Source organism: Excalfactoria chinensis, chromosome 5, assembly GCF_039878825.1.
Source record: "Excalfactoria chinensis isolate bCotChi1 chromosome 5, bCotChi1.hap2, whole genome shotgun sequence".
NCBI classification, from domain to species: Eukaryota; Metazoa; Chordata; class Aves; order Galliformes; family Phasianidae; genus Excalfactoria; species Excalfactoria chinensis.
Window position 1 is genome coordinate 35,225,772 of NC_092829.1, and position 19,842 is coordinate 35,245,613.

The following is a 19,842-nucleotide window of genomic DNA, read 5'->3' on the forward strand; positions in this document are numbered from 1 at the left end:
TGGTAAAGGAGAGTTTGGGCTGTTTCATTATAACTTTTTCTCCTTATGGCCACTTTTTTCTTGGAGTGCTATCATTCTCACTCACACACAAGTGCTGGGCTGAACCACGATCCATGCAAGGCTCTGTAATACTTGCAGCCAAGAAAAGAAAACTTTGTCTCAGCAGAGACTTTATTCAGATTCTTACCCAAGGGGTTACAGTGCCAATAGAGAGGGGTAGGAGGAAGTGGTCTTAATTCCATCTCTTACCAATAGTATGTTATGATTACAGGTGGGGGTTTCCTGTACAGTAAAGGAAGCCAATGCTCATAAGAACAATCTCCTTTATGCTTGGTGACGACAGAGCAACAAGCAAACTCCCAGTTTGTTACCACTCCTCTAAGAGAAGTGCTGAATAATGCAACCTACTTGGGGTCAGCTCTGGAATCTGTCTGCTGTAACTATTTCTGCCAGTCTCTCCTGCAGTAGGGACACAGGAACGTTTAAGTGGGGACATCCCTGGAGGACAGACAGCACAAATCTAACTCTGCGACTGACAGCGGCAGCAACACGTCGTCTCCCAGGCAGTTAAAACTTACCGTCCGTGCCAAGGATGACGTCCTCCATATGCTATAGGATTTGTGGACGGGTTCCAAGCTAAAAAAGCTACTTGCTGTGGTTTGGGCCTCAAACACAAGCAGCTTATCGTCAAGGGATCACAGTAATAGCATTTAGTCCATCTGAAATCTAAGATGCATCAGTTCAGCTTTAATAGTGCTATCTAAAAGAACAGGCCTGTACTTCCTCTGTGCAGATGGGCTCTTTACTGGATGTGGTGAGCCTGTAGTAATTGGGACTGGTGCCGAGGGTGGTTGGTACCTCTCTGAGCTGCGCAGCAGAAAACCATTGCTGCCTGTCCTACTACTGGGCCTGTTCTTCCCCGTTAGGCCAGGACAAACTGCAGGTTAGTGAGCAGCACTTTGATGCCACTTGTGACTGTTACAACAGAGGTGGCTGGGTTAAGTTTAAAAGTATTTGCATCGCCCTTTTTATAGCGGTCTCGAAAAACGTAGATGCTGCCATTGCAGCTGGCAATCTTCCAGAGGGACGGTACTGAGCTCCAGGCATCTGGCAGGCACAGCCGGGTGAAGCTATCCAGTAAGGGATTATAGCAAAGCAGCGAATCCCCCTCAGCTACAATGAACACCACATCCTTGTGTACAGCAGCATGCATGCGCCCTGCAAAAGGCAGTACGTATGGTTTCACGTGGCATTTCTCTGTGTTGGTATCATAGCACTGTATAAGCCTAGAAGGCTTGGTGAAGAAGTCCAAGTCATTTTCTTCCCCGCCCAGCAGGTAAATGACACCGTTAAGATTGACACCTGCAGCCCCAGAGACAGCCACCTCCAACTGGCTGGTCTCTGTCCAGACATTGTCTCGCACTCTGTAATATATGACAGCATTAGAGAGAGTGTCTTGCAGAGTTTTGCCCCCAAGGGAGTATATTGCATCCTTGCTTGGCACGGAGACAAGAGTGTGCTGAAGCCGGTCACGGGGCAGAGGGGCACACCATTCCCAGTCTATAGTAGCGTTGTTGCATTTCCACATGCGTCGTGGAATGGAGCCACCGACAACGTATAGGTCACTCCCATGCTTGCAGGCAGCTGTAATCTGGTGACACAGGCTGTTCTGGCCACTCACACTGATGGAGTCATCATCAGCACAATGCAGAGAGACAGCAAGTGAATGTGTTCGTGATGACTCCTTTCCAATCAGGTAGATGTGAACATTTTCTCCAATCACCTAAGAAATAAAGAATTTGTCAGTCTGAGCAGAACTAGGCCTGTTTACACAAACATCAGTGATGATTTTTATCAGCATTTTGGGACCCACCTATGAGCCTGAGGCACGCACTCTGCTTCCCAAGCCACACTGCTATCTTAAAGCATGCACTCATATCTGACATAGCAAAGAATCAACAGGCTTCATTGGAATCTTTGTGACTGCAGTTGAGTGAAGGGCTGGTCACATGGCTGATGGAATAACGACTACAAAAGGAATGCCAAACTAAGATTTCTGAATGGTCTTCCAAAGAACTGAGCATCTGGTAAAAGGAGTTATTTGTGGCAATGCTCCGACCACCAGTGAAAGCTCCCTGAGGTTACAACTGAAAAAAAAGAGCAAGTCAGTGGGGTTGCTATTTGTAACAACGAATGTGTTCCTCATACAAATACCGTGAATTTCAATGGCATTTGTGTTTTGTAACTTTCAAATCACACCTGTGAGCAGAATATACCCTGCTTTGGGCAGTGCAGAACTACTGAGCGTCAGCCTGGAAGAGAAGATCTTTTTATACCTTCAGACTTGATCGCAGAGTCTCTGAAAAGCCGGTACGCTCCTCCTTGTTGAAGTTGATCCAGGTTTCTATGGCAGCCGTTGGATTCTGAGAACATGGAACGCCATCTGTGGTTTGGGGACAGAAAGGAATTTATGATATCTATAGGTACAGAGGAACATCTTTTCCGGCAGCTCCTTCGCCCCCTCCCGCCACAAGCACTACCTTCTAGAGAAGGAAAAAAATACAGAGGTTTATACATTTTGACAGGCATGATCAGCAATGGCAGCCAGACAACTGCTTGAAGTTTCCTTGTTTAAGTATTAGGAGATAAAGCTGGTAACTCTAAAGTGTTATGTAGAAATTTTGACAAGAATTTATATCTAAGAGGAATAGAGCAGGGAAGAGGCCCTACGTTGTCTTGTGACCATGAAAAACATTAATTAATTAAACATTTAGGCATAAAAATTCTCTTATTTAAGACTGTCAGCATTTGCATTTCTTGCATCACTGACTGGTCCTAGAAACTTATCTAGCAAAGGTCACCTGCAGGAATTGTTCAGTCTCGAGGGTCAGCTCTCTGGCAGCATTCAGAGAACATCTCTGTCACTGCTATCCTGTTAGCATTTGGAAATCCCCTGTGAGCTACTATAGCTTTCTTTAGCAGCGTGACACTCAGCGTAACAGACTGCATCAGATTTCTGCCAGTTTGAAGGCATAACTAAAAGTTCTTGTTATGCCACAGACTACTGCATCATCACCATCGTCAGGATACTACTTAGAAAGCATTTCCTTGTGGTCTGAAAGTCAGCCAGCTGCTCTAACACTCACAATTAAGCCTGTGTTCATCAAGAGGCTTCCCTTTTAAAGAGGCTCCTCTCGCTTAGCAGTTTGCCCTCCCAACAAACCCTGAATTCAGCCATGTTGAAGGCACCCTGCAAATTCTAACTCTTTTCTCCACACTGAAAGGGACAAGAACAAGGGAAAAAGAAAAACAAGTATTTTGACTCCATTTAAGAATAAAAGGCATTTCTGTAGGCTATCTGTGGATGTAGTGGTTAAATGGAAAAACTTGGATTTTAAAACTGACCATGGGGCACAATAAAAGGTAGGGTTAACAACTTACTATCTAATAACATTTATTTTAATCCTTGCTAGTAATAACTTCTTCTATTTAATTGTACATTGACTAAACAGAGAAACAGCAATTGCAGCAGTTCTTCCCTACCAGCAGTGAGAGTGTATTTCAGCTCTTCATCTGTTTTCATGAGCTCAGTTCAACCATAAAAAACTAAGTAACATGAATCTATATGTGGAAATAAACGACATGGAAAACAAATTCTTAAGCAATTATTTTACTTCAGGTCCACAAACACTAAAGGTTATAGTCCTTTGAACTATGATTACTGTGCGGAGTCATTACGAGGACAGGTTAAAGGGTGCTTGACCTTTGCTTTTAATGAAGTCACAGCTTAGTTCAAGAACTGTAGCTAGGGATAGTTACCAAAGTTACCTGAACTCTTATCATCATTTTTTGAGCCCTCAGGGCATATTCTGAACAGGTTTTTGACTCTGAATTCGTTTAATTGCAAAATAAATACTGCAATTCTGTATTGCAACATCTGTAAAGACTCAACTTTAGAGGATACTTTAAGTCTTACCCGACAGATTTGTTAGTATTCCAAAGAAGCCGGTCATGGCAGGTTTACTGTTATACCAGCACACAAAACACTGACACACAAAGCAGAGTATTTTACTTGTTTACAGAATTATTTTCTAAACAAAGCAAGAAAGGGATAATCTCTGAGGACCCGAGTCCAGCACATCTAAATGCATGAGCTTCTTCTCTGTTCTTGCTTCCTCTAAGAGTCATATGTAACTGTACAAAAATGGAGTTGTGACTGAAGCACCAGGAAAAAGTTTTAATGTACTGCCTGTACCTATGAGGGCAGCAGAGAATCCTAAAGGGCTGGTGTTGAATGACGTAAGTTGTTAACGTCTTGACACATCCTTCACAACACTAAGTCACTGCATCCATTACATTTACACTGCAGGTAATTACTGTTACTACCTAAGATGTTACAATGCCTCTGTGTCAGTCAGCTGAGTGTCTAGCCTTAATAATCCTAGCAATTATATAAAACTCTTAATAATACCAACAGTCTAGAAATGTGGCCTGTGTGCTCAAGCCTTGCAAATGTTGACTTGTTGCACTGCAGTATTAAATGACAAAGAATTAAAAGAAAAACATGCTCATAAGATGCTTATTTTGTAAGGCTTATTGGTTTTATTTTCAATGCAAACAAAAATAAATGATGTTGAAAGCCACTACGTTATGTTTAAAAACCTGGAATACTTTCAATCTGTTGACTCAGAAACTGCTGAGAATTGCCAGCATTTTCTACGTCTCTTTTTTTATAGCATAGATCCTTCATTTCTACTGACAGTTTATGGTGGGGTTTTTTTTTTCTGATTAAATTATCCAGACTGTTTTGCATTGCTTAGCTAAGCCTCTGAATAGACAGTGATTATGAAAGCTTGTATCTTTCCATCTGTTTTATCCCTGCTGGACTCTCAGACTCAAAGTCTCTTCCCAGATGCAGGTCATGGCTGGTCTCCAGAACTCCTTACCTGTAAGGATGTCTGTCAGCAGGCGAAGAGGGAGGTGCAGGAACTCTTCCGTGTCTTGCAGCTGAGACAAATGTGACTTTGCACAGTGTTTGGCAGCCGTGTAGAGCTCCATGTCACTGTGCTGGTCTGCCAGCCACATCACCTGCAGACAGTTCCTGACCTGCACTGTACGGGCCAGAAAACGGGAACATTCTTCGAAAAGGGCAGTCAGCTGGTACATATCTGCCACTTCATAGGTTTCCTGCAACTCCTCGGCCCTCAGCTTTACAGTCCCATGGTAAATATAGTCCACAAGGAGCTGAAAGACACTCTCACTAACATCCTGCAGCTCAATCACCCGGTTGTGAGCCTCCTTCAGGTTTGAAGTGAACATGGAACGAAAAAAGCAGCTCTGAGCTGAGAGGACCAAACGGTGCAGCTGGAATTCTTTGCCTTCCACTGATATCGTAACGTCAGCAAAGAGCTCATCCTCCAAACACAATTTCATAATCCCCTGGGCCACGCGGCCCGAGTGCGAGCGATCAGTGAAGGTGTAGTTAACAAAGTAGTTCTCTTCAGCAGAGGAGCCTCCAGTCTCTTCTGACGAGTCCATGGTGCCGCACGGATCAGACCTCCAGCAATCTGTAAAATCACAACGATTAAAAGGCTTTCTCCCTCCACTAACAAGATTACGCAATCCTTCAGGATACGGGGAAAACCAAGCGTGTTGGTAAGCAGCCAGCATATTTCAGAGACCGAACATAAATAGCACAGCCAGAAGCTTCTGCTTGAGTTTCAGAAACTAAAACAACTCAAACAAATTAGAAGTTGGCATGATTGAAATGATAATATATAGCCAACTTCCAGTGAGCGCAGCATCCCAGCAGAACCAGAAGATTTGCATCTTTCCACAGCTCATTGCACTGACACAAAGAAATACTTGCAAAGCCAGGGAAAGCGACACTACTGCAGCTGGGCTGGGTGGGAGAAAAAGGGGTTAAAGTATCGTACTGCAAAGATCACAGTTAATTAGCATCCAAAACCAATGTGATGAATTCTTGCAATGCATCAAGTAAGGTGATTTTGTTTTTATCAAAAAGTCTGCCAGACACAACCACCAGTCCTTCAAGCAAAGTATATGAGGTCACTGATGGCCATACTTGCTGATGTGCCACACATTTGCAGCATGCAAAATAACTTGCTAGATGCCGTTAGTCACCGTTTCCCAAGTGACAAGGAGAACTCGGTCTGCAACACTGCTGAGCAGGCAACAGAGATAACTGGCAGTGTTCTGAGTCGAAGAAGCTTCTGACCCAGCTAAGGATTGCTGTAGGAAAGGAGCTTTAACACAACTCCTGGCAGCATTAACAGAGGCCTGTTCACATTCCCTCTGGTTCTACACCTCGACTGTCCAACTATGGTGACTGAATGCAAAACCGAACTGATTATTTCTGAATGTGATTTCCAGAACATGATTTCCCAAACGCATGACTTCTCTCCCGGAGATTAACGGTGCCTTTCCCATGCCTTCAAACATTCATGTTCTTGCATCAGCTCTGCTGGTGCAGGACAGCTCCTAATTCTTCACTGAAGCTTTGTTCACAGGAGGTAGTTCCCCGTCCCACGGGCCGGACAGGTCCCTCCCATCCTGGACGGTCAGTCTTAAGTATGACCTCTTTGTTCTGCAGCACTCTCATCGGACCGGCTGCACCATCCGTGCTGCTGCACGAGACTGAGGACATGACCCACAACCCCTCAGCCCTACACTTCCAGCTTTAGGGTACGATCCTGTCCCGCAGTGCCCCCAGTCCAGCACCCAACGACCGCAGCCCCAAAACCCACGGCAGGACGGGCTGCCCGCAGCCGGCGCAGCTCCCGAGGGCTGGGGCCGCGTCACGGGGAAGCGTCAGCAACGGCTACAGAGCACGAGGAAGGACGTGGGATTCACAGCGACATAACGCCCCAGAAACTAAACGGGAAGGACAGTTCTGGGGAAGCTGATTGCCACACAGCACTGCGAGCGTACAGCACAGCACAGCACAGCACAGACACCGGGCGGTGAGCGCGGCGCTGCGGCACTCCGCACCCGAGCCTCCCCGGCTTCCCCACGGCACGGCACGGCACGGCCCCGCTCCGCCCGGTGCGACACCCACCTGCGGCGCCTCCCTTCATGCCGCCGCCCCGGAGCCTCCCGCCGCCGCCCCGGGCTGTCCCAGCGGCTCCCCCTCGCCCCTCACCCTGCACCAGGCGCCGCCAGGCACTCGCCACTTCCGGCCACCCACCCGGAAGAGCCGCCGAGCGATCCCCGCGCGCTTCCGGCTCCCGGGGGAAGCTCGGCGGCGGCGAGTCCTTCCGCTTCCGGCCCGTGCCCTTGCCCGTCCGTGCGGTGGCGGCGGGATGTTGGCGGCGGCGGTGCGGGGCCTGGCGCGGGCCGCGCGGCGAGGTGAGAGTGGGCGGGCGGGCGGCGCTGGGTAGCAGCTCGGTGCGCCGCGACGCTCACGCGTGTCCATTCTGTCCTCAGCTGGTGCAGGCCCGGCGGCGGCGGTGCAGGCCCGGCTGGCGGGGGGCTCGGCCGGGGAGACGCGCCGTAAGTGAGCGGGGGGCGGCGGGGGGGGCTTTTGTTTGCGGGGGGCTTCGTTCGCATCGTCCCGGATCCGAGCGTAGTTCGCGGCTTCCCGGGAACCGAGATGTTGGGCGGGAAGGTGAAGGTGCCGGTAGTCCCCTCCTGTCTCTTCTCTCTGGCCGCGGTAACGTGTTCATGGCTCCGTATCTAGTTTGGAAACGACCTACAAGATCTCCAAGCCCGACCATCTGTCCGGCCTGCTGAGCCCCCCACAAAGCCGCGTCCTTCTCTGACACATCTGCACGTCTCTGAGATGCCCCCAGGGATCAGGCTCCACTGTCTCCCTGGCAGCCCGCTCCAATGCCCAACCACCCCTTCCATGATCAAATCCATCCCCACACCCAATCAAAACCTCCCCTGGTGCAACTTGAGGCACTTTCCTCACACCCAATTACTTATCCCACAAGAAAAGTGACCGCCAACCTTCCTCACTGCAGCCTGCTTTCAGGTAGCTCAGAGGAGGAGTCTCCTCAGCCTTACGATGTTATTTGGATGTGATGAGTGTTGCTACTCTTTCTGTGGCTTGCTCTGCTGTAATCTGTTGTTTGCCGTAGCTACTGTCAGACCGAAGAACGAAGTAGAACAGAAGCAGCTCTGTGCATTTGGGGAGTATGTGGCTGAGATCCTGCCCAAGTATATCCAGCAAGTGCAGGTAGGTGCTCCTCAATAAATTGTTCTTGCTGGGAGGCAAGGGATGGCGTGAACACACTACTTGTTAGATGTCAGAAGTTGTTGTGTGGAAGGGAGATGGTCAGAATTACATGAAAATTACAACTACTATTGAGCCACTTTCTCTGATGTCATTGTGTCTGCTGTATCGGGTACTCTGTATGATGTCCTGCTGGATTCTGTGCAGTGTTCAGTCCTGTTAGCACATGCAAGTTCCCTATCCATCCTTTTCATCAGGTGACCTGTTTCAATGAGTTGGAGCTTCTGATCCATCCAGATGGGATTATTCCAGTTCTGACCTTCCTCCGAGATCACACTAATGCCCAGTTCAAGTCCTTGGCTGACTTGACTGCTGTTGATGTCCCATCTCGGCAGTACCGCTTTGAGGTAAGAACTGCTCTGAGACATCAAGCTCAGAGAGTTTCACAGGTGCTAATGGCTGTGGGTGCTGTTGCAGCTAGAACTGTATTTTTTACTTCACACACACACAAAGTCTGATACTGCATGGATTCCTAGTTCGGCTTTCCTGTTCTGTTCTGCTAGAAGTCTTTTTGTGGGGAGTGGTAGTAGTTTGTTTTGCTTTGTTTTTACAGAGCCTTCTTTCTGGCTAAATACAATTTTAGTTTAATTCCCAGCAAGTTACAAGGATAAAGAAAAGTAGCTAATTTATTTTTCCCTTTGGTTTATCTGTGGTAACAAATTTACATTCCAATTGGATCACTGGATACTCAGAGTACTTGGTAGCCATTTTCTTTGTGACAGGCTATTGTCATGTGTTTTCATCCCTCCAGTATTCTCTTCCTTTAAGATTTAGTGTTCCTCATTACTTTAGCTCTTTTTCAACAACTGATGTTTTATAAGTCCCACGTGCTTTTTGTTACAATTCTAAGGAGGAGATAGTGTATGGGATTCTCAGTTACAGTGCCTTTCAGTGCCCAGCTCCTAAGAGCTGAACATTATTTTGCTGAAAAGGAGTATCTGAAATGGGCTTGACGTATCTTTGCTCAGCCTGTCCTATATTGCGATGAGACCTTCAAAGTCCTTACAAGCCCAATGCCTTCTTGTATTCTGCTTCAGATTGTTTACAATCTCCTGTCTCTGCGATTCAACAGTCGGATCCGTGTGAAAACATACACTGATGAGCTGACACCTATTGACTCAGCAGTGTCTGTGCACAAAGCAGCAAACTGGTATGAAAGAGAGGTGAGTGCCAGCATACCTGTGAGCAGTCTCCTGAGGGGGACTGTGTTTTCCTGATAAAACTTGATACTTAGGGCACTGAGAAAGAAACAAATGTTTCACTGGCCTCCTATTCTGAATAGGGGGAAACAAAGGTGTTTGGTTTGTTTTTTCTTTAGTTCTTTTATGACTTGCACTGGTAGTGCACAAAACCAGGCAAGGAACTGAAATTCAGTGGATATAATAACAAAGGGTACTTTGTTCAAAGGAAGAGGAGCCTGTGTTAGCAGGGCTTGTTTGTTTTCATGGCTAGATTGGCCTATCCAGGTGACCTGGTGAATCGTGGAGCTGCTAAGAGAGATTAGAATGGAGATAGACTGTCTAATTTAACCTGTCTCCCTTTCATTTAGGTTTGGGACATGTATGGTGTTTTCTTTGCCAACCATCCTGATCTAAGGCGAATCCTCACAGACTATGGGTTTGAAGGCCATCCATTCCGGAAGGACTTCCCACTCTCTGGTTATGTAGAGGTAGGAGATGCATTCATGTCTGGAGTTATAAAATCTCTGAAATATTCTTATCTGAGTTATACAGAGACGCCATTGCTTTACAATCTTTCATCTAAAAGGGAGCTAAAGACATTTAACTGCTGCACATTCTAGCAAGCTGTACATATATTCAGCATCTGAAATCATCATGTGTATCATCTGCAGTAAGGCAGCTCCTAAAGATAGGAACAGTGAGCAAATTTAATGTGCCACAGACACTTCTTGGGCAGAAAAAGTGCTTCTGCTTTTAGCCTGAAATTTTCCACTGGAAAACTGTTCATGCCTATGGGAGTAAATGACCAAACTGATCTTTATGCACCTGGAACTCCACTCTGTGGAGTTTTCATAGATCCAAATGACAAAACTAGAGTTTAACTGACTATTTATCAAATGTTTACTACTGTTAAATCACAAGTGAAATGAGTCTATTTAGTACCTGCCTAGTCTCAAAGTTTGTTTTTTCAGAAGCATTTGTATTTGGTGCAGCTCTGAGATTGAGCTGAGTCTCAAGAAGAGACAGTGAAGTACTGCAGGCAACAGAGGGTTCTAAGAAAACAGAAATAGTGCAGTCCTGTAAGTGATGAGAAGGCAGCAGATTTGGAGATCTGGAATGACATAGTAAGGATAAATCAGTCCTACCTAGTATTCATCCGCCCTTGCCCTGTGTTCCAAATGTTATGCTAAGAAGCACAACTGAAACCAAAGAAGCTGACATGATGGCAATTCACAGATACTCATGAAAGCCGTCCTCTGCACCTATGATGGAGTGGATGGATCACCTTCTGCAGTGACTCAGGAGAACTTCCTTTGCCATATGGCAAACTAAACACGTTATTCCAAGTAGATTTTGTGTGGACTGTAGGCTAGTTACTCCTGATTCAGAGCGGTTAATCAGAACACCTTGGGTGCACAGCAGGAAAGGAATAGTATTTCTGGAGAATAAAGAGGTCCTGGAGTCATCTGGAGGTCTCTTCCTTGTGAATTAGAACTGAAGCTGTAGCAGAGGCCTGTGCTTTATCCCATGCATGGCACAAGAACAGGGGTTACTTGTACTGGAGAGCAATCTTGGTCATTACCAATTATATCCAGTGGCAGAGGAGGCACTGGGGCTGGATAAAAATGACTGTCCTTTGCTCTGCTCTAGGTGCGGTATGACGATGAAGTGAAACGGGTAGTGGCAGAACCTGTGGAGCTATCTCAGGAATTTCGCAAGTTTGATCTGAATAGCCCCTGGGAGGCATTTCCTGCTTACCGTGCATCTCCGGAACCCCTGAAAATAGAAGCTGGAGCCAAGAAGGAAGATGCAAAATAGCAGCATAATGGAGTGGGTGCATGGCACCATCCTTCTGTTCAGATGTAATATTTATAGTAATAAAAAAAATTATGAGACTACTCTTGCCTGTCATGATCACATAAATTGTTTTTTCCAACCTAGATGAAAAAACAGAAGATGAAGGATGTTAATTTACAGTCCTGATGATCTGACTTTGAGCTCCAAGACACTGGATTTATCATTTTGGCTTGGAAATTGAATGGAGTTCAGGTATCACCTGTGACTAAGCTCCTTCAGATCCATAGCTTCTGTTAGCTGTCCCTGGAGGCATAAGTCACGACCTGAGCACTTACTAGTACAGATTTTAGGAGACTTCTGAGATGGCCATGTAGCTTAAATAATAGGAACATTTCATCTCCACAGTGGGTTTTGGGAAGACTATAATAATGCAGCAAACACTGAGAACTCATGTATAGGATTCTGGACAAGCTGTTATTAGGACAACACAAGAAGACCTTGATATCAGACCATAAAGACAGTGGAAGTACCTGCGCTGTCTTTGGGAATTCAGTCCATGTTCTGCTGGCAGTTGCAGGTAACCTCTCACATGCTACTCCTTCATGCCAGCTTTTTCTTTGTGGTTTAGCCGCCTTTACTTTCTCCAGACTGTGGTTTTCCCTGCAGCCAAAATATTTCTCTTCCCTTGTCCTGTAGACAAAAGTGTGTGCTTCTTTGTCACCTTTCCAATTATTCTGAGCTCTGTGACATAATAGCATTACCACTACCTTTGCTGTTGTGGAAAATCTTAGCTCTCCAAAACAAGAAAATAAATGAGAATTATTGTAGTCTCTGTCCACCCACCAGCTGTTGATATTACATTACAGCAGTCATCAATAATGTCTCTTGTTTGTAGTCCAGAAAATGCATAACAGTTCTGCACCGGAAAGCTGACTGACCTCATTAAGATCTCAAATCTATTGTGTAAGAGATTTTGTAAAGTAACTCACAAACTTTGTAGAAATTATCTGAATCATTCCGGTACTACTTAAGGGCTTTTTAAATTCCAAGCTCACTAAACAAGATGGGGCTGGATAAGGCCCTGGGCAACCTAATCTAGCAGTGGTGTCCCTGTTGATTGCAGGGGAGTTGGACTAAATGACCTTCAGAGGTCCCCTCCAACTCTAAGGATTCTATAATTCCAAAACAAAACAGGAGCTGGGAAGGCCAGAATATGGGACAGAGAAAGGGATAGAAATGAAATTCATTTTAAAAAGGCAGCAAATCATTGCAACTAGAGTGTGACTTGTCAGCAAGCTGGACTGTATGGTAAGAATCAGGTTTCTATATTTGTGTTCACCCTACCTTTGGTAAGCATGAATTTCTTAAAGTCTTTTTTCTTCCTTAATTTGTTCCAGGCTGTTGTGGCCGGCAGTGTTTGGGATGTGACTCAGAACAGCATTCTCTAATTAAAACTGGTAGCATTTGCCATTATTATTAAAAATTACAACTCTTTATATGAAGAAAAAAAGGAGAAAGGAACAGAAGTCAGCAGAAGTTTGTGTTATAATTCCTAGGTCCCCTTAGGAGCTGCCAGTGTTTGAATTGATTAAATAGGAAATGTACTTTTAATCATTCCTACAGTATATCCCACAGCTGGTTCTATTTCCTGTTGCACCAGGTCCCTTGCGTGCTGATGCTCATTGCACAACACAGAAGTGTATAGCACCATGTCTGTTACTGTGAAAATTAATAAAAAACATTTTTCCCTGCCCACTATGTTCTTCATTACCCATCTCAGGGTGCTTGAAGCACCATGACATGACTTGTGATGTATGTATCACAAAAACAGACATTTCGCAGTATGATAAGTCAGATACTGTCAGTGACAAAACCACCACACATGCTTGCGCAGAGGGAAATTTGACTGACAGCATCAGACAACACACTGTCAAGTTAGACAAAATGCAACATTTGCTAAAGAATACGCAGAGTCCAAGCAGCCAGCCCTGTGGGGACAAGCACTGGCTCCAGAAGGTCTTTAATATGTGGAATATTTACTAATGGACCCAAATCTCTTCTAATTAGAGAAGTCTTGGAGCATATAAAGAGTGCAATTTACTCACCCAGATGCATTATACCAGGAGACAGGAGGGTACGCAGCCTCACAGAGTACTGCCAATGTTGACACACTACCTACACTGTTTCTGAGCTCCAAGGGCCATGCTTGCATGGGAACCTGCTTGCTCTGGGGTCCTCGTGGCTGGTGGGCACTTGCTTCACACTGGGCAAGGCTGTTATCAGCATGGGCAGACACAATGTTGTTGTCCAAGACCTCTGTCACTGCCTCCATGAGGCTGTCAGCTCATTTACCTACATTGGATATTCCAAATGTAGGAGGACATTGGATGAGGCACATATGTGCAGCAGCTGACAGAGATGTCCTATTCAGAGGAAACATTTTCTTAGATCTGAATAGAGTTTAGGTGATGATTCACAGTCACCATCTTGAGCTTCCTCAGCTGACTGTGTTTTGTTGCTGTTTTCCAGAACACTGGCATTTCTCCCTACAGCAATGCAAGCAGCCTCTTCTCACTGCTCATGTGACTGTTGATGTATTAGGGTATCCACCCCCACTGCAGCCACAGTCTGTATGGGCCCTGGTGATTGATCTCCAGGCAAAATCCAGGCAGGGATTTCAGCTGGGCCTTGAAATCCTTCAGAGCAGAAGTTACAGGACTACTGAAGAACAGGCTAGGTGACAGTACACCTCATATTACTGCTATTTAATGTATTTTACATTATATATTATTATACATAATAAATCTGCCTCATGTTATGTGAGGCCCCATTTCATCTCTTTTGTGTAGAAGGTGCAGTGGGATGGGGCCCTCCCATACGCTGTCAGACAGCCCATTAGTCCTTCAGGCAGATGGTCCACAGACTGGAAGGAAAATAGAAGAAAACGAAGCAGCAGAAATCCACAGCACCAAGAGGATGGTGCTTCAATTGTACAGATGCTGCCATGTGAGGAGCACTGATCTTTTTGGTAAATGTGACAGGACCCAAGACTTGCATTGGAGATCAGAGTATTAGGAAAAGGTTCTTCTCCAGAAGGCGGATGGGCACTGAAGAAGTACCACAGGGCAGTGGTAATGGCCCTAACTCAGAGTTCAAGAAGAGTTTGGATAACGTTCTCAGACACAGAGGTTGAATTTTGGGTGGACCTGTGCAGAATGATGAGCAGGACTCAATAATCCTCACAGGTCTTGTCCAACTCAGGATATTCCATGACTCTGCAATTCTATACCTTGTTTCTCTTTCCCACCTTCCAGATTCAGGAGGTCATTGTGTAAATGCCACAACCAGCCAAGGTGCCCTGAAGTAATCTGACGTTCTGAAACTGCTCCTATGACAGATGGCATGATCAGAGGGCATGTGGAGGAGCTGTACCGTGCACATTCAGCTGTGAATACCTGGCAAGGACACAACCCCTCAGGAGGAACAGATGCATCACCTAATGTTCCATTTGCACAGGCAGAGGCTATGTTCAACTGTCAGGAACTCCTGCTTGCTTCGGAGCACATCCCATATAGATACTGCTGGTTTACAAGCACCTACGGCACATGTTCATCCTCACCACAGTTGTCTTTCTCTGTGGGATAGTGTGGCAATTCTGCAAAATTCCCCCAGTTCACAGAACAAACACTACCTTTGCTACCATCTCCTACCTGCCACTGGATCAGTCATCTGAACGCAGCCTATGGGCCTTCTCTCTCCTTCCTCCCACCAATATGACTATCTTTTTCTAGATACTTCAGCTGCATGCAGTTCCTTGTACATATTCCTATATCAAATATAACTTATGCAGATGTTGGTCAAAGTTCTGGATGACCGCTTTGTCAGGTATTACAAAGCCTCACGGATGCATCCTGAAGAGAGGTTATTTCATGTCCCAAAAGATGCAGGATTGCTTCTTCTTTTTTTTGGCAAAGTAACTTCTAGACAGTTGTGTGAATGCAGTGGATTTTAAAGGATTCAGAAAGCACATCAATCTCACTGCACAAATGGGACATCAGAGTCTGTATCTTGAGTAGCACGTTATTTACAGTTTAATATAAGATATCCCAGAATAAAGGGATGTGACTAAAGCAGCAGCAGCAGAAAGTAATGAAAACTGAAAGAAGCATCGTTTAATTGTAAGACTGCCAGGGCTGTGACAGAAATACAGGCTTTACTTTGATGCAAATGGGGGAAAGCTATCTTCTGTGAAGGGAATCAGATGAAGTTTCACCTAAGTAATTCACAACACCTAAAGCAGACCTTGCTCACTGTAACCCAGAAGTGACAGGAAAGGATGATGAGGTGCTAAAGTCTGACTGGCTCTGATCCCTGCTGTTTGCTAGGTCAATATACTGAGTATCCCTTCCTGAAGGTTTGCTAGGGAGCTGGACAAGTAACATTTCTTCTGCCTGCTTGTATATTTTGGCTGCTACAGCCCTAGAATGAATCTGCCCAGATTGCTGGCCTTATCTGTTAGCGACACTTGTGGATTGTTTGCAGATTTTCAGACTCAGTAAAAGGGAAAACTGAACGTGAAGCCAAGGAGTGGAGACGTTCCATGGAGATGGGACAGGCACTGTGCAGAGGAGAAGGGGACCAAGAGGTCCCCTCTTCAGAGGCAATCACGTATGGGTAAGTTCTTAAAACAAATAGCTTTGTATAATTAATTGCAGTGGAAAATCGGTCTTTGGAAGAGAAGCGTAAATAATTCTGCCAAAACTACAACCATCAAAGTCTTCCAAGTTTCCAAAATACGACAAAAAACATCCTCTGGGGTTAGTAAGTTCAGCTGCAAGGCCCTTCCCAGGGCTGCAATCATAAACACTGAAAGGCGGATCTATTCTAGCAGAGACTGCTGGGATCAGAAGCAGCCAGGAAAGACACCACGGCAAACAGCTTTCACTGCACACACAGCACAGTACGCAGAGGGGATGTGAACCATTGCTGGGCACGGCTGCTATGGCCCAGGTGCAGCTCAACACCTGGCTGATTCTGTGCATGTTTGCTGGATCCCAGAGGCTGACAGGTAGGAAGTGCACCTGTTTGTTCGTGATGTAGCTTCTTGGCTTGGCAAATATTTGTGCCATTCCAGCAGTACTACACTTGGCCTGCTTCTTCAGATATGATCAAATGCATCAGCTAGCTGTGCTGATGCAGGAGAGGGTGTGTTAGCTGGCATCCTAGCCGGCTTTTGTACAGCAAGAGAGACATTAATGCCTTCCTGCAGGATGAGGACCTGCTGCTATTTTATCTGCAGGTTTTCTAGATGCTTTTAGGGGAAAAGAACAACTGTGAAATGATAAAGTAAACAAGGGATTTTATTTTATTTTTTTTAATCTCCAAATTACATTTATCTTATTATTTCAATAAATTATTTGTTATGCTTTGGTTATGTTTATCAGAAACAGTAGTTTTGTGGCTACCACTGACTTTACAAGCCAGTCAGATGTTTCTCATTAGAGGCTTCTGTGAATTTAGTGTATCAATTAGCTGAAAGGGGAAGACCAACAAAGACATTTTCAGAGAGTGTAAAAGCTTTGCTGGCACATCTACGGAGGAAGAGGAAACAGCAGCTACATCTCCGCTCACATTCCAAAGCTACAAGTGGCTCAGATCAGGGAGCCTGCAGCTGTGCAGAGAAACAAACCTTAGTCTGTAGGGACAGCAGTACACAGGCAGCTTGTACATCTCCCTGAAAAGCTTTAAAAAATATGGAAAGCTGGAAATGGGGTTTGGTAGTAGTCATCACACACATGCAGCATTAAATCATTTTTCTGCTTTTCATAAGCACCTGCTGACCTTAACTCTGGAGTACTCAGTATATATTCTCTCTCTTTCTTAATATAGAAAAGCCTTCCTCCATGAAAAATAAATATGAAAAGAAGTGTCAGAGAGCTGACTAGTTTATACCAGTTTATATTTTATCTTTCCTGGAGCAAGGGATCCATAGAAGGGTGTCTTGGCTCATGACTACACAGATCAACATGGAGAAGGGAGGAGCTGCAGCCTCCATCCCACCACCCCAGACAGAGGAAACATGCAGCTCCTCTTCCTCTTTTTTTTTTTCCTCCCACAAATAAAGTAAAAGAAAAGGTAAAATAAATACAGAACATTAAATCATTAGAAGATTTAATAAATATTAGGATTAATGTGATTCACATATTAGTAATTGAGGTTATTAACAATAACCTCACATAAATGAGGTTAGGTGACCCAGCAAGGAACTAGCTGGATATGAGAACAGCCTCATAATTCGCATATGCCACTTTCAGATGCTCAGGGAACAAATGAAAAACCAGGATGAGCATCAAATGCTATCTCCACCAGAAGTTCTAGGAGCCTTCTTACACCCTCTCCCCATTGGGCAGCATTTCTTTCTCCCTGCAAATTCTACCAAGAAACCTGCTGCCAAAACCCATCTGCTCCAACTCCTGCTGCACCCAGATCAGCATGAGGGGCTTCCTTGCTGTCTTCTAAAGCAAGTGCCTCGGCCCCACACTTTAGCTCCATGTTGGCAGGATTGGGGGTCATCATATCCAGATCTCACATTTTCCTCCCTCAACCACTTCTGCTTCTCTCACGAAGCTTGTGTCATTCATTGAAATCTTGAGGTCAGCATCTGTCATATTTGGCAAGATATAAGTGCCAGCTCAGAAATACTAAAGGCATAATTGACAACCAAATGATAGAAATAAATGGGAAGGGCCATGATCTTGTGGTGTCCAACTCTGCCTGATGTCTTCCAGATGAACATCCTTACAGCAGGGACGGTGTCAGCACCAACGCACCCCACCGCGGCCCAGAGGACGCCGACGTCATGTTAGAGGTCTCCTGGGCATTGGGGGCCTCTGGGCAGAGGCACTGCTAGTGCCTGTGCTCCTGTCTCTCTGCACGTAAAAACTCCTGTGTTGTGCACTGTTCTCACTGTATTTTGGGAGTGCCTAGAAAACACCTCAGAGGGGTGGGCTGGTGTTGGGAGATGCAGGTGGGAGGCGAGGCCTGGATGGGGCCCTGTGGAGAAGCTGAGGCATGGGGCCAGACAGAGAAAGGGTGTGGTGCTGGCAGTGATGGAGGTTGAGCAGGCGGCTTTGTAATGCACATGCTGCTCTTCTCTTCTAGATGCTCTGGGGAAGGCTGGACATCCAGGCCAATGGGACGGTCCAGCTGCGGGATGAAGAGCTGGCTTCCCTGCGCCCGGCACAGTGGTTCATGCAGGTCTTGGAGGGTGAAGTTCCCAAGACACCAATGGAGATTGAGCAGCAACTGAGATATTACTCACAGACTGATACCCCTTTGCCTCTAACAGAGTTTGAGCGTCTGCTTTTCACCAGTGTTTACTGCGCCTATCAGATCCGCTCAGTTCAGGGTCTGGATAAAAATCTCTGGATACGCTTTTTCTCTCAGCTAGTTGATGAAATCTTTCGTGATCTGTGCAAGGGGCTCTGCCCTGCAAATTCCACCCTCCTCCTGGCTTCCTGGCCCTGGAAGGAGAAACCTTCACATTTAGCATCGCTGAAACATTTTTATCGCTCTAACCTGGCCAGGGCTAAGAGAGACACTTAATGAGGGAAACTGCCATGGGAAGGTGTGCATCTGACCTCAGCCTCAATCTGGGCTGTTTCAAATGCTGGCAATCTTTCCACATCGTTCTGGACATTGCAGACATGCGCCACATTATACGCAACATTTTATTTTTAGATGGAACGGGACATAACTAAAAATTGCATCTCACACTTCCCTTTTTTTTCCTTTTGAGTGGGCTGGGCTGGTGTGGGCAGTGCTATTTAGAAGTGTTATCTATCTTGATCGCTGATGCTTTCTAGGGAGATGTCCTGGTGGGTTTTTTCCAGCATGTTACACTGGTGTCTTAGCAGAATTTATCTTGAATAATTCAGTTCGGCATCCTCTATTCCTTCTGTGGTCTCAGCCAAATGCAGTCTCTTTTCTCATCTCCAGTAATCAGCTAAGCAGATGCTGCAGTGTTTCACAACATAGGTAGTGCATTTAATTTCAGCTTTCTGGTTACGCAGTTCACATTATATGTGCCCGAAATAATTTTCCACCTAAAGTGTTCGTTTTTCTTAAAAGATCAACCTAAAATGTTTGTATTCTGCAAAGCTTCTTTGTATTTGTATATTATATTTGCATATGCGTACTGCTTTGTGTCAGCCAGCAGTTTGGAATACACTTTTTATATCTCATTTAAATTCCCAAGGATAGTGACCTAGTTATTTCTTCAGCAGATTTTACCTCTTCTGAAGTTCTTTTTCTTACTCCTATGGCACTTTACGAGACGAACATAACAAACACACAGTCTTTATCCTCAAAATCAGAAACATAATTGTTTTATAGAATGAGATCGTTAACCTTCTCTGTGTTACACATTGCTGTGTGGAATTAAATAAATGTGATTATCTGCACAAGTGGGTTTTGATTTTTTGTTTGTTTCTATTGGGTTTCCTGCTGCCACATTAATTTTGAGTATTTGTTGCACGTGCAGATGGTGGGATCTGTAATTTTCATTCTATCAATACATTCTTAATTTTCCATGCTGGAAAAAGAGGT

At 45.3% G+C, this 19,842-nt stretch overlaps 3 protein-coding genes across 3 annotated transcripts; 2 read left to right on the top strand and 1 right to left on the bottom strand.

Moving 5' to 3' along the window:
• Nucleotides 1–134: 134 nt before the first annotated feature.
• Nucleotides 135–7,214, bottom strand: KBTBD4 (kelch repeat and BTB domain containing 4). Its single transcript, XM_072338293.1, has 4 exons — nucleotides 7,079–7,214; nucleotides 4,947–5,567; nucleotides 2,337–2,443; nucleotides 135–1,783 (listed from the first exon to the last, which is right to left on the bottom strand). Exons 1-4 carry the CDS (start codon nucleotides 7,095–7,097, stop codon nucleotides 923–925), a joined length of 1,608 nt encoding a protein of 535 aa, XP_072194394.1. The 5' UTR covers nucleotides 7,098–7,214; the 3' UTR covers nucleotides 135–922.
• Nucleotides 7,215–7,234: 20 nt separating this feature from the next.
• NDUFS3 (NADH:ubiquinone oxidoreductase core subunit S3) lies at nucleotides 7,235–11,336 on the top strand. Its single transcript, XM_072338294.1, has 7 exons — nucleotides 7,235–7,368; nucleotides 7,447–7,512; nucleotides 8,103–8,200; nucleotides 8,455–8,604; nucleotides 9,295–9,420; nucleotides 9,807–9,926; nucleotides 11,089–11,336. The coding sequence occupies exons 1-7, from the start codon at nucleotides 7,323–7,325 to the stop codon at nucleotides 11,254–11,256; spliced, it is 774 nt and encodes a 257-aa protein (XP_072194395.1). The 5' UTR covers nucleotides 7,235–7,322; the 3' UTR covers nucleotides 11,257–11,336.
• Nucleotides 11,337–16,146: 4,810 nt separating this feature from the next.
• FAM180B (family with sequence similarity 180 member B) lies at nucleotides 16,147–19,692 on the top strand. The gene is made up of 3 exons (XM_072338498.1): nucleotides 16,147–16,303; nucleotides 18,024–18,103; nucleotides 18,397–19,692. The coding sequence occupies exons 1-3, from the start codon at nucleotides 16,237–16,239 to the stop codon at nucleotides 18,838–18,840; spliced, it is 591 nt and encodes a 196-aa protein (XP_072194599.1). The 5' UTR covers nucleotides 16,147–16,236; the 3' UTR covers nucleotides 18,841–19,692.
• The last annotated feature ends 150 nt before the right edge of the window (nucleotides 19,693–19,842 follow it).